Consider the following 13,548-nt stretch of genomic DNA (forward strand, 5'->3'; position numbering starts at 1 on the left):
TGTTTGAAAACCTGCAATTGCAGCTGTTTGCGGCATTAGCTTCCTTGCATGGGTTGTGCGCCGGCGGCTTCAGCGCGGATTAATATAATGTTTTGAAGAGTATGTGTGTGTGGCAATCAGTCACCGCAGCGGTGTGGATATTTACAGTACTTCGCAATCACAGATTCTAGCCTACGTCATGGAATATATGACCCAAATAAGAATTTTCACCGTATATTGTCATCTGAAGTCGGTCACGTTTGTTCTGACCAACTGAGGAAAAAAGCATTACAATAAATCGCACAACCAATTTAATCTAAAGATCGGTTAGCTCATATCACATCAATCCATGCAAATTACTATTATTGTTATACTTTATTCTCAAATTATTAATGTTAACAACATCAGCATTGCCTATAGTGTGTATTAGCGTGTAGATTTCAATTTCTGTACAGTCTAATCTCTTATTGTCATATCATTCGAATTTCATATTAAAAAATTATTTTAACCCAAAAGGCAAATTATGCTCCCTTCCAACTGGTTGTCTTTAAAATACAAATCTTGTGTAATCCCAGGCTATCTGTAATCAGAAGCACATTTAAAACTGGAATATAATTTAATTTAATTTAGGGATGCACGATATATCGGCCACGAATTATCAGTTATCGTATCGGCCAAAATTTTCATATCGGTGCATCCCTAATTTAATTCAAATGTGTCTCATAAACACATAATCCTTTCTGGATTACAATCCGCCATAAAAATTATAAATTTAATTATTCCAGCTGCCTCGATCGGCCACCTGCAGGATCTTCACGTGCGATAGCCTAGTAGCCGGGACAACTTCTTTATGTTTACAGACGTGACAGTGCCATGCTCGAATTTCCCAGCGAAAACCTACCCGTATCACTCAAATTAGAAAACATTATTATAAGCTAACCGTTGTGAATCGGGCTAAAGTAAGGCGATAGTTTGGCTGGCTGGTTATGTACTTTTTTATTTAGACAATTTTATAGAATTTTAGTTGTGACCACAACATGAGATTAATTACCTTCAGCTTATCTGTATTAGCCAAAATTTTAAATGGAAATTCAGCCTGTTTTCTAAATGCATGTTATTGAACTTATTGTGAACGATCCTTCCATGCATGTTTAATTTTTCAATTTTTCCATAATTCTTAATCAATATGGCATAACTTGAATCTCTACTCATTAGTCTGCTTAAACACCACAGCTTTCTCCCAAACCAACTGCAAGCTTGCATTCAGATCTGCCTCCATCCAATCAACAACCAACATGTTTTTCGTTTTTAATATTCCGTTTCACTCAGATGTATGTCACAATAGATATTATCTGTAGTGCATTTAATAGACCACATTGTTAATTTATCCTGGTGCAAGTCACCTGGCAAAATTGTCACATATCCCATGGCCACCATATTTGGCTGGCTCTACTGGAGCCCCTGGTTTCCGCACCATGACCTTCAGTGTAATCCGGCGACCTCTAAGCCCCGCCCCCTCCAACCTCTTCTGCACCTCCATAGATAGGTTTGTAAGGAAAGTCTCCCCCTCTTCAACCTAGCCAAGTATTAGAGGTGATGGGAAACATATGACAGAAATCAACAGACTGAGGACAATGACAGATACAGGATGATTTGCAATGATTGCTGTAACTTGTATACTTCTAAACCTGTGTGAACCGAATGTTGTAGTTCATCTCTGCAGACACAGACTTTCTCTCCTTCTCACTGCGCACAGGCCTGTCATCCAGTCCTCTGCAAAAGCGGAAAAGCGTCTGTCCTGTCCTTGGCCCAAACTCCCTCTGCAGTCGAGAAATGGACAACTGCTGCAGGTCACCACAGGTACTCACTCTCAGAGAGGTTAGCTTGGAGCTCATGGAGCGACCCACACCTGCACATAAGAACACAGAAGCACCAGTCCAGACAGACACAAATACAGCAATAAATTCCACTGTAAAACTGATTCAGATTAAAATACCCTACCATTCAAATGTTTGAGGCCAGAAAGATTTTTATTTTATTTTTTGAAAGAAAGAAATTAATACTATTATTCAGGAAGGATTAATTAAATTGATTAAATGTGACAGTACACTACAGACATTTAATGTTACAAATTTATTTCAAAATAAATGTTGTTTTTCTGAACTTTCTATTCTTCAGAGAATCCTGAAAACGTGTCAATTTCTTCAAAGAATCCTTAAAATGTGTCCGTTTTCACAAAAATATTAAGCATTTTTTTTAAATATTTATATTTTTTTATAAAATAAATGCAGCCTTTTTGAGAATAAGATATGACTTTCAAAAACATTTAAAAGTCGTATCAAAATACCTAAACCTTTGAACCGTATTGAATGTAGGATTCTCAGTTCTCACCAGGCAAACTGGATACAGGCTGATCCCTGATAAAATCATCCACTTCCTCCGATCTGAGGAAGTACTGCCCATTTGGTTTTGCCTTACGGGTTGCCATCCGAGCAAGAAGGATGTTGGAACCTATTAAGAAGTATAAGGGAAGTTACAAAAGATTACAGAAATGAAGGAATACTAGCAACTTCATAACAAAACAAAAAAAAAAACATTGTCATTAAACTTAATTTCTAACATGTTGTTCCAAACCTTTATGACTTTTGTGGAAGGTGAATTTGTAAAGAATATCCTGGCCACTCTTTTCAAGTTAGAAGTAAGTAAATGAGGACTGGAACTCTCGAGCTCCAAAAAAAAGTTAAAGTGATACAATAGCTTAGTGTAAGTAACAAACTAAAGTTGTTTTGCTGTACCTGACTTTGGCATGTTCACAAGAGTTCATGAGAAAAGCACAATGTTATTGTATGGCTTTAGAAGACTTACAGAATATAGCTCATGAGGTTTATGCTACTTTTATGGCACTTTTGCATCATTGCAATATTCCTATTCATTGCAATTGCCGGGAAATTAGAAAGAGCAGCACATTCTTAAAAAGATCCATGGGAGAAAGTAAGTCATAAAGGTTTGGAACAAAATGCGGGTCAGTAAATAAATTCTATTACCCATTCCAACTGAGGCAGAGCAACCAGTCTTTTCCTTTATGTCTTCACGGATGGCTCGAGCCAAATCCTCAGGTTTAACTCCCAGCTCAACCAGAAGATTTGTGGCATCTACCAGCACCTCGTCACAACTTAGTGCCTCAATGTTATGAGTGTAACTACAAAACAAGCAACCATGAAGCAAAAGAATTGTTGCCTTTGCCTGCTGGCATTAGGAATAACATAGCAATCCAAAAAAAGTTGCAACAAACATTATATCTGGTACCTGGCCAGGGTCTCATACATGGACAAAGCCACCTCTTTATATGCCTGGAAGTCATATGGGACAGACTGCAGATCAGGACAGAGCTGCTTAGCCCGGCCAAAAAACATGCCGTTTCTCACACCAGCCTGCCTGTAAGAGAGAAAAACAGAGTAACAGGTACTGCTGGAAGTCATACTGTATTAAAGACAGTGCATGTTAGAAAAAAATGTTTGTGGTCTCCAATAGTCTGTTAGCTTTGAATCCATCTGTATCTGTGGTTCTCAACCAGAGGGCCTCAAAATAAGACAAAATAAGCATTAGAATAAGCTTTAAAAAAAAAAAAAATCATGGACTTAGATGATCAAGGTATACTGTATGAGGAAGCCTAAATTACAAGTGTAACTTGGAGAAAACCTGGGGAATTTTAAATATTCAAATGCCATTGACTTATTTTTAAAGAATACAATATTTTCTCATTGTGCAAAGCTCCAAAATATTTAATCAGGCAGACATTCTAAAGTATTTAAAAAAATCTTATACAGTAAAACAAAAACATCTAAATTAAGAAGAGTGGGATCCCAGAAGAACATTTAGCTTGTGAAACTTCTGTAATTCTGAAACTTATTTAATTTGAATTATAATTATTTTAGCTACTTATTTTAATCTAAAGGACAATCCTAGTTTCTGTAAATTAGAAAAAAAGCTTTGAAAACAAAACTGTAATTAAAGCAGATGTACCAATGGAAACCTACAGTATTAGCCTAAATGGGGGGCCTTCAAATATTGCTCAGGTCAATGGAATTAAAAAAGATGAGAACCACTAATCTAGTATTTGCTATTTTAAAAATGGAATGGATATTTGGCAGATACAGACGTGTCAATTTTACAATCTTTTTTTGGGGGGTTCATATTGCACAAGAAAGGAGCCTGGCATGTTTATAATGAATACCTGGCCTCGTAACTGCAAGATGCAATCTCTGCCATAGAGAGGGCAGCCAGGTCCAGATCCACTCCATTACTGGGAACTTCTTCACATTGTGGAGATGGGGTCATCTCAAGATCACCATCTGTCTTCTCTAAAGCAGAAAGAACAATGGTCACCTAAATTCAAACTTCAAAAAATGTACAAGAAATTAATTCTATACTTCAAGCAAAATTTAACCAACATCTTCCTCCTAGAACCTGAGCTTACCTTTCCTATACTGTTTCTGTTTCCTCTGGTAGTACTGAAACTCAAGCTGAGGATTTGAACCAGGTCGCTGTGCAACACGGCCTGGACCACGGTTACTAGTCACTGCAACCGGTTTCCCTGGAGTACAGATTGACCATCAGTAAAGCTCAGTTTATCAAAGTCAACAAGCTGCAACAAGAAACTTCAGCACTTCCCTCCAATTCACTAAAACGTACCTATGAGATCTGGTCTGTGTCTGATCCCTACTGACACAAAGAAGCAGTCCATATCCACATGAAGAATGCAGGATTGACGCACCTGAGGAGCAGCCATTAAGGAACCTGGGCCAAAGAGAAATAAACTTTTTTTTTTTGGCAAAATGCTGCATCACAAAGACACATGCTTCTCAACAACAAAAGAAATACACAAACAAACCACAAAGACAAGATACCTGAACTGCAATTAGCTTTGAGCTTCTTCAGTTTCTCTTTTCCAGAGAAAACAGCTCCTCCTGCAGCTCGCCTCCTGCTCTGAAGGGCATTGACATACTCTGAGAACTCATTTCGCCATGTAGAAATATGATGCAGCCTTGAGTGAGAAAAGAACTCTGATATGATTCCAGCCTCTGCTCCTTTGCCCGACCTTCCTGGCTGATGACTAGAGTCTGCAAGATTGGAGGAGTTAGGGGTCATGTGATAGCTCCCATTTAGTCGAACTCTTGTCTGATCGTGAAGATTCCCCTTCTGAGGAGCAGCTGAAGTTCCTGGATTAGATGTTGGTTTTGGATGGAGGTCCTTTTGCATATTGTGAAGACCAGGCTGCTTTGCAGGACTGGCAGTGGATATTAAGGACCTCTGATGAGAATTAGATTTTGACCCAACTGAAGAGCAGCTGGGCTCCTCCCTATCCCTGCTTTCAGTCTGTGGGAGGTGAGACTGATGGGACCCTATGTCAACAACAAGTGGAGAATGTTCTGCAAAAGAGTCCTGAGGCTTTAAGGCACCATTCACAGGGTGTACATAACCATTAGTTAACGAAGTGTCTTGTGAGCCTCTTGGCAAAAGGGCATAGGCGTCATCATCATCTCCATCATGAATCCTATTAACTCTAGGCCTCTCTGCATCCTCCTCAAAGATTATGCTACAGGAACCATTTCTGCCAGACAAAAGGAGAGAGGACAAAAAGATACATAATTAAATAATTTCCCAAATGTTTTTATTTAAAGGATTACTTCACTTCCAGAATAAAAGCTTCTTGATAATTTACTCATCCCATGTCATCAAAGATGTTCATGCTTTTCTTTCTTTAGTCAAAAATAAATTTAAGGCTTTTGAGGGAAACTATCCAGGATTTCCAGACGAGCATTTATGGTTAAAAAGTATATACATTATATTTATTTATTTTTATCATTTCACTAGATAAGACCCTTATTCATCGGCTGGGATCGAGTAGAGCCCTTTGAAGTGAGTAAATTATCAGGAAATTCTTATTCTGGAAGTGAACTAATCCATTAAGTATTCAGAAGGGGTGTAAAAACTTCGCGTCGGAGCAGTCTTATCTGACCAGCAGGCCAATACGATAAATTTAAAAGTTATTTACCTGTTATAGCAGATAACTGATAAATGGCTGATAAAATTCTATACTATTTTGTCTAAATAAAATAAATAATAAATAATACACTTGACAGTGTTTTTTAATTATTTGTGTTTTTAAAGATTACATGACAACACATGTAATCTAAATGTAAATATTGGGTGAATGAAAAATTGCAATTTAATATCAAATCTATATCCAAAAATGATCAATATGATCAATTAACAAAAAATAAAAAAATTAATTTGTGGTGTATGTTCTATCTTGGATCTTAAAGCAGCAGAATATTTTCTTTCTTTCAAATACATGCAGCATTTGACACTCACATGTGCCAATGGATCCCGGTTTATAAAGCATACTCACAGTCTGAAATCTAGCTGGTGATTGGTTCGCTCAGTGAAGTTGGCTGTGTGGTTAGCGTGAGTGGATTTGAGAACTTCTTTAGAGAGGGTTTGAGTGTGGCTGGGCTGAGGCTTGATGCTGTCTGACTGGGGATGGCTTGGACTGGGTTTGAATGGGTCATTGGTGGACGACAGATCCTGCTTTCCTCGTGCACAAATACTGGTAAAGTTCAAGCTTTTTTGCTTCGCATAGAGCTGATATTGGACGTATGAAAGTTGGCAGCCTGCCTTTATACTGCACAAAAGCAAAAAAAAAAAATTAGTATGCATATATTATTGTGCTTCTATAACCTGCAAAGTACACATAAACACACACCTGTCTGTGATCCACTCTGGCCGCACTACTTTCTCTCCCTTGAGCTCTTGTATTTTGCTGTTGGGCAGGTTGGTGGCAATGATATGTGTAGTTTTGGAGCTAGTGTAATAGAGATGGAACTGCCCACCATGCAGCATCATCAGCCTGCGCAGCTCATCTGCACTGGGATCTACATACAAAAAATAAACAATACAAGATAGCACAGTACTCATCATCCGGACACATTCAGCTATAGTGCTCAAATGGTAAACACAGGCTCGAATCCAGCCAGCAACATTTCTTTCAAATCATTCAACTTCATTTTTTGGTCACACTTTATTTTAAGGTCCAATTCTCGCTATTAATAAACCATTAACTATGACTTTTGCCTCAACAAACTACTAATTTGCTGCTTAGGGATGTAGAATATGTGCTTTATAAGTACTAATAAACAGCCAATATGTTATTAATAGGCATGCTAATAAGCAACTAGTTAATAGTGAGTATTGGTCCCTATACTAAAGTGTTTCCCATTTTTCCTATAAATTTTGCTCATCCTTGTCTATACAAACAAATAAACAATAATACTGTTATTATTGAGTATTATTGATTGTTCAGTCAAAAATGAAAATTCTGTCATGAATTACTCACCCTCATGTCGTTCCAAACCCGCAAGACATTCGTTCATCTTCAGAACACAAATAAAGATATTTTTGATGAAATCCAAGAGCTTTCTGACCCTGCATAGACAGCAACTGACATGTTCCCAGACCCAGAAACGTAGTAAGGACATCAATAAAATAGTCTATGTGACATCAGTGGTTCAATTGTAATTTTACGAAGCTACGAGAATACTTTTTATGTGCAGAGAAAACAAAATGACTTTATTCAATAATTCTTCTCATCAAAATCACAAATTCCACCATTGACAGTACCACGACGTGCATGTGTTGTTTACATGCAGAGGTACTCTCAATAATGGCGGAAGACATGATTTGGAGGAGAAGAATTACTGAATAAAGTCATTATTTTTGTTTTATTCTAGTATTCTCGCAGCTTTGTAAAATTACAGTTGAACCACTGATGTCACATGGACTGTTTTACCTTTATACTGCACAAAAGCAAAAAAAAAAAATTAGTATGCATATATTATTGTGCTTCTATAACCTGCAAAGTACACATAAACACACACCTGTCTGTGATCCACTCTGGCCGCACTACTTTCTCTCCCTTGAGCTCTTGTATTTTGCTGTTGGGCAGGTTGGTGGCAATGATATGTGTAGTTTTGGAGCTAGTGTAATAGAGATGGAACTGCCCACCATGCAGCATCATCAGCCTGCGCAGCTCATCTGCACTGGGATCTACATACAAAAAATAAACAATACAAGATAGCACAGTACTCATCATCCGGACACATTCAGCTATAGTGCTCAAATGGTAAACACAGGCTCGAATCCAGCCAGCAACATTTCTTTCAAATCATTCAACTTCATTTTTTGGTCACACTTTATTTTAAGGTCCAATTCTCGCTATTAATAAACCATTAACTATGACTTTTGCCTCAACAAACTACTAATTTGCTGCTTAGGGATGTAGAATATGTGCTTTATAAGTACTAATAAACAGCCAATATGTTATTAATAGGCATGCTAATAAGCAACTAGTTAATAGTGAGTATTGGTCCCTATACTAAAGTGTTTCCCATTTTTCCTATAAATTTTGCTCATCCTTGTCTATACAAACAAATAAACAATAATACTGTTATTATTGAGTATTATTGATTGTTCAGTCAAAAATGAAAATTCTGTCATGAATTACTCACCCTCATGTCGTTCCAAACCCGCAAGACATTCGTTCATCTTCAGAACACAAATAAAGATATTTTTGATGAAATCCAAGAGCTTTCTGACCCTGCATAGACAGCAACTGACATGTTCCTAGACCCAGAAACGTAGTAAGGACATCAATAAAATAGTCTATGTGACATCAGTGGTTCAATTGTAATTTTACGAAGCTACGAGAATACTTTTTATGTGCAGAGAAAACAAAATGACTTTATTCAATAATTCTTCTCATCAAAATCACAAATTCCACCATTGACAGTACCACGACGTGCATGTGTTGTTTACATGCAGAGGTACTCTCAATAATGGCGGAAGACATGATTTGGAGGAGAAGAATTACTGAATAAAGTCATTATTTTTGTTTTATTCTAGTATTCTCGCAGCTTTGTAAAATTACAGTTGAACCACTGATGTCACATGGACTGTTTTACCGATGTCTTTACTACTTTTCTGGGTCTGGGAACATTTCAGTAACATTGCTCTCTATGGAGGGTCAGAGAGCTCTCGGATTTCATCAGAAATATCTTAATTTGTGTTCCGGAGATGAACGAAGGTCTTGCGGGTTTGGAACGACATGAGGGTGAGTACTTAATGACAGAATTTTCATTTTTGGGTGTACTATTGTTTTAATAATATTTATTAATGAAAAATGTAATTAATAAAATAACAACAATAATAATGTTAAAGGGGTCATATGATGTTGCTAAAAAGAACATTATTTTTGTGTATTTGGTGTAATGAAATGTGTTTATGCGGTTTATGGCTAAAAAAAAAAAACATTATTTTCCACATACTGTACATTATTGTTTTTCCTCTATGCCCCGCCTTTCTGAAACGCGTTGATTTTTACAAAGCTCATCATTCTGAAAAGAAAGGTGTGCTGTGATTGGCCAGCTATCCAGTGCGTTATGATTGGCCGAATACCTCAAGCGTGTGACGGAAATGTTACGCCCCTTACCATACTGTTGATGCCGTGTCCCGGCTGGAGCAATGATTCAAAAGCATGAAAACCCATTATAAACGAGGCATTCGTTGCATCCAGTGGGGACATAATTATGGATTATAATGACTTATACTGTCTTTTTACACGTTGCGTTGCATCTCATAAACATAAAACCATGTCTGCATTTGTGATCGGAAAAATGACAACAAGCCCTACTCTACACTGCCCAAAAAACTCGCTTTAAATATAAAAAATATAAAATATAAAAACTCTTTAAATATAAAAAACTTACTTACAGTCCGTGACTCAGAAGAGCTGGCATTGTAGTCTACTCTACCAGGATCAGGAAACAGTCCTCCATAAAATGTGCTGCACATATCTGAATATTTGGGTTGAAGTGTTCTGGAACAGTGTTGTAAATACAACTTAGAAGCTCTTGGAGTTGTTTATGCCAGTGTGGTTCTGCTAATGCCTGAGGAACACGAGGAGATTGAAGCCTATCAAATATCTTGCTCTGCTCGAAGCCTCGGACTGTGGCGGCAGAGCAGAGGTGCTGGTCACTAGTGAGGAAAATTGAGATAGAGTACTCACTGGTGTAATACAAATGAAAACCTGTCTAGACTTCAGCATCAACACACATACACCCACCAGCTCTCACATGAAGAGGAATGTTCGACTGGTGGTCAATGGTTATGAGGTTAAAATTACAGCAAAAATAATAAATGAACCATGTTTAGAGAGGCAGCCTGGAAAGACAACACAGTATAAAAGAGAACTGTAAAAAAGCAGCTGTTGAGGCTTCCTGCTTTCAATAATAAACACATTTCATAATAAAGAACAACAGACTCTTACCCGTCCTCCCCACCCATCATCTTCACTGGCTTTCTTTCTCCATCCATCTCGACTCATACTGAGGGACCTGAAAGACAACAGTTAAATGTAATGAGTCAAAAACTAAATGTGTTGGCGACGGAAAATTAACATATAAAAATGAGGACAAAATATGCACATCTGTTCCCTTTATCACTTACATGAATTTACAGACTCAGGGAAAGGGAGCGAGCTACTGTACATACAAGTGCTACTGCTTTAATTAGCAGGCAGATGACTCCTTTAATAAAGAAAATGCAACTGAAATGCTGAATCCTGAGCAGAGAATAAATCTAATCCATTTCATTTGTATAGTGCTTTTCACAATACAAATTGTTTCAAAGCAGCTTTACTGAAAATCATGATGTTAAATGTTTATAATATCTTCATGCTTCACAGTTGCATGTATTAGATTAGAGCCGGGCGATAATATAGTTTACATTTTTCGACAATATAAACAATTAAGCAGTTGAATTTTGCAAAGTCGGAGAGAAGTGCAATCCTCTAAATTACACATCTTATCGAACACCAAATTAAAAGAATTGTATGCATTTGGCAGACACTTTTATCCAAATCGACTTACATTGCATTCAACATTGAATGCACTGCATTCAAGCAAATTCTTAGTCTTTGTAGAATGCATACACCTCACCTTTGAAAAACAGAGTTCAAAGGTGAATGGAAAGTACATGATCAGCATTTTCTCCAAGTACTGCACACCTTATCAGAGCACAGGTCATCTGTAAAATCTGTTTCAGTCTTGTACTTTTATTCTTGACAAATTAATATGCAAGACCTCCATTTCACTGTCTCCTTGATAATTTTGCCTCTGTGGTACAGATCAGACCAACCAACGAATCCCAAAAGTAAAAGGGAAGTCATTCTTATCTCTGTAGCATGTGATGAGCATAGCAAGGCAGGATAAACATTATTAGGGATGAATCCTGCTTACTCCCTCCATCATAAAAAAAAATCACATACACAATCTCATTCTCCACAGGAAGCTGTATTGAGCGCATCTTCACGCATATGGTGCAAAACAACACTTCTAATCAGCTTTGTCCAAATATGCACCTCCTATCCACTCAAATGAAACATCAAAGTGTCTGTCTCTGTCTTTCTTGCTTGATTTCTTTTTCCAACACAAACACTAGGCTCTACATGAGCAGCTAGGCTAACTTTATCATCAGCCTGCTCCCTTCAGATATCAGGAGTAGCACAGTCTCAGTGTTTTCATTAAATGTGAAATGTGAAACTTGTACATAATTCAAATGAAACTATTCATTAATAAAGAGTAGCATACCAGTGTTATTTATTGACACATGCTGGAGTATTTCTCCTTATGTTACATATTTAATAGTCATGTTATGGTATGTGACACATTTTATTATGCACTACTGGGTGATACTGGACTGAATCAAACTGTGGCAGCTCAGGCTATCGGACAAAAACATTTACTGAAAAACATCTGATTACACTACAAATATACAACAGATACCTGCTTCAATAGGCCATTCAATGCACTTTTGCAGTAGGCAGTTGACTGTCTTGCGGTCAATAAAAACAATAGTCCAAAAAAACATTTAAAAAAATCATAAAGATTATTACATTTACAGCTGAAAAAGCACCAAACCAACTTATGTGGTCTCACAGCCTGTCCAACCTTGTGTTCAGTTGATTTAGCTGGTCAGCCAGCTGGTCTCACTGCTTGACTAACTGAAAAGTGTCCAAAACTCCTCTAAAACCAGCAACTAAGAATGGCAAACTGGTTTACGTCGTTTTTTTTTAAACCAGGGATGACTGAGGGAGGATATGAAAGAGTTGACAAATGGAAAGATACACGTTCACTGAACTGTCAACAAGCAACAATATTGTACATACCAGAAATAAAAATAAAAGGTAGTTACAAAATCAGACGTGATAGCTTCCTAATAAGAATTATACCGAGTATTGGGTTTATGTAGCTTTACTTTAACACATCGGCGCCAGCTGGTCTCACTGCTTGACTAACTGAAAAGTGTCCAAAACTCCTCTAAAACCAGCAACTAAGAATGGCAAACTGGTTTACGTCGTTTTTTTTAAACCAGGGATGACTGAGGGAGGATATGAAAGAGTTGACAAATGGAAAGATACACGTTCACTGAACTGTCAACAAGCAACAATATTGTACATACCAGAAATAAAAATAAAAGGTAGTTACAAAATCAGACGTGATAGCTTCCTAATAAGAATTATACCGAGTATTGGGTTTATGTAGCTTTACTTTAACACATCGGCCGTCACATGGGACATGGCTGGCCATGTGAATGACTGTCTCGACTAGAAGAAAATACTGTACTGCAAATCTAGGAAACCTAAATTCGACGCAGACAATAAGTTAGTGGGACAGTTGATAGAGACAGTGATCAGACACAGAGGACACTAACAAGGCATGTGACATTTCGTGCATAATAAACTGGCTTCCCGTCAACCTTTTAGCACAGTGTTGCAGAAGTGCAACACAGCAGCACACATCAGATCGATCAGTTCAACAGAGAACTGTAGCGTCGCTCTGCGTGTGATGCGCGGTTTCTTTTTAAAACGAAACCTCTGAAAACTGAAATTGTTGCTCACCAATTATCCCCCTTCTTTACAGATGTATTTTGTTCAAACCAAAGCGCCTTTGTTTCCGCTCTTGGGTTGCGTCCACCCCTTTTGCGTCAGATTTGAAAGATTACTAACAGAGACTTGGTGCATGCTGGGCTCTGTCCATTTCAACATGCTCCCGCGACTGCACGATTCTCCCCTTTAACCACTCACTCGTATCTCTCCATTACTAGCCGCTTGCTCACTGTCGCCTCTGCCAGATTTTCTACTTGTTTTCCGCGTAAGACCCTCCTCCTCCTCTCAGCCGGGGTCACACAGTGACAGCGATAGCCCTGTCTGTATCTCACAGCACCCTCAAGCGGTGTATTAGTGACTCTACACTTCTTCTTCTTCTTCTTATATTTTTACGGCGGTTGGCATCCAGCGTATTGGTGCATTACCGCCACCTTCTGCTCCGGAGTGTGGATCAGAAAATAGGTTTACAGACTAAATCACCCATTCTCCCACCTTTATCCCGACACATACATACCTACACACGCACACCTTATCCCTGCCCTGCTTTATAATAACAATAATAACAA

The 13,548-nt window shown here is 37.9% G+C and overlaps 1 protein-coding gene and 1 long non-coding RNA gene across 3 annotated transcripts in view; both read right to left on the reverse strand.

Annotated features, from left to right (window-relative positions):
- Positions 1 to 6,936, reverse strand: part of LOC107568994 (DNA repair protein REV1-like) — a 15,027-nt gene extending 8,091 nt beyond the window's left edge. Inside the window, exons 1-11 of the mRNA XM_016254996.1 lie at positions 6,746 to 6,936; positions 6,392 to 6,664; positions 4,887 to 5,590; positions 4,672 to 4,776; positions 4,457 to 4,573; positions 4,214 to 4,340; positions 3,286 to 3,414; positions 3,024 to 3,178; positions 2,371 to 2,490; positions 1,668 to 1,888; positions 1,383 to 1,555 (exon numbers count right to left, since the gene is read on the reverse strand). Coding sequence (XP_016110482.1) covers positions 1,383 to 1,555; positions 1,668 to 1,888; positions 2,371 to 2,490; positions 3,024 to 3,178; positions 3,286 to 3,414; positions 4,214 to 4,340; positions 4,457 to 4,573; positions 4,672 to 4,776; positions 4,887 to 5,590; positions 6,392 to 6,664; positions 6,746 to 6,885 — 2,264 coding nt within the window. The 5' untranslated portion in view covers positions 6,886 to 6,936. The remainder of the gene's footprint in view (positions 1 to 1,382; positions 1,556 to 1,667; positions 1,889 to 2,370; positions 2,491 to 3,023; positions 3,179 to 3,285; positions 3,415 to 4,213; positions 4,341 to 4,456; positions 4,574 to 4,671; positions 4,777 to 4,886; positions 5,591 to 6,391; positions 6,665 to 6,745) is intronic.
- Positions 6,937 to 9,945: 3,009 nt separating this feature from the next.
- LOC107569003 (uncharacterized) lies at positions 9,946 to 13,315 on the reverse strand. Of its 2 annotated transcripts, XR_001606846.1 has the most exons (4): positions 12,995 to 13,315; positions 10,364 to 10,430; positions 10,160 to 10,257; positions 9,946 to 10,071 (listed from the first exon to the last, which is right to left on the reverse strand). It is a non-coding gene; the product is annotated as an uncharacterized lncRNA (long non-coding RNA). The 2 variants fall into 2 exon arrangements; XR_001606847.1 differs by lacking the exon at positions 10,160 to 10,257.
- Between the last annotated feature and the right edge of the window lie 233 nt (positions 13,316 to 13,548).

This window comes from Sinocyclocheilus grahami, unplaced genomic scaffold (genome assembly GCF_001515645.1).
Source record: "Sinocyclocheilus grahami isolate Dianchi unplaced genomic scaffold, SAMN03320097.WGS_v1.1 scaffold28.1, whole genome shotgun sequence".
Classification (NCBI taxonomy): Eukaryota; Metazoa; Chordata; class Actinopteri; order Cypriniformes; family Cyprinidae; genus Sinocyclocheilus; species Sinocyclocheilus grahami.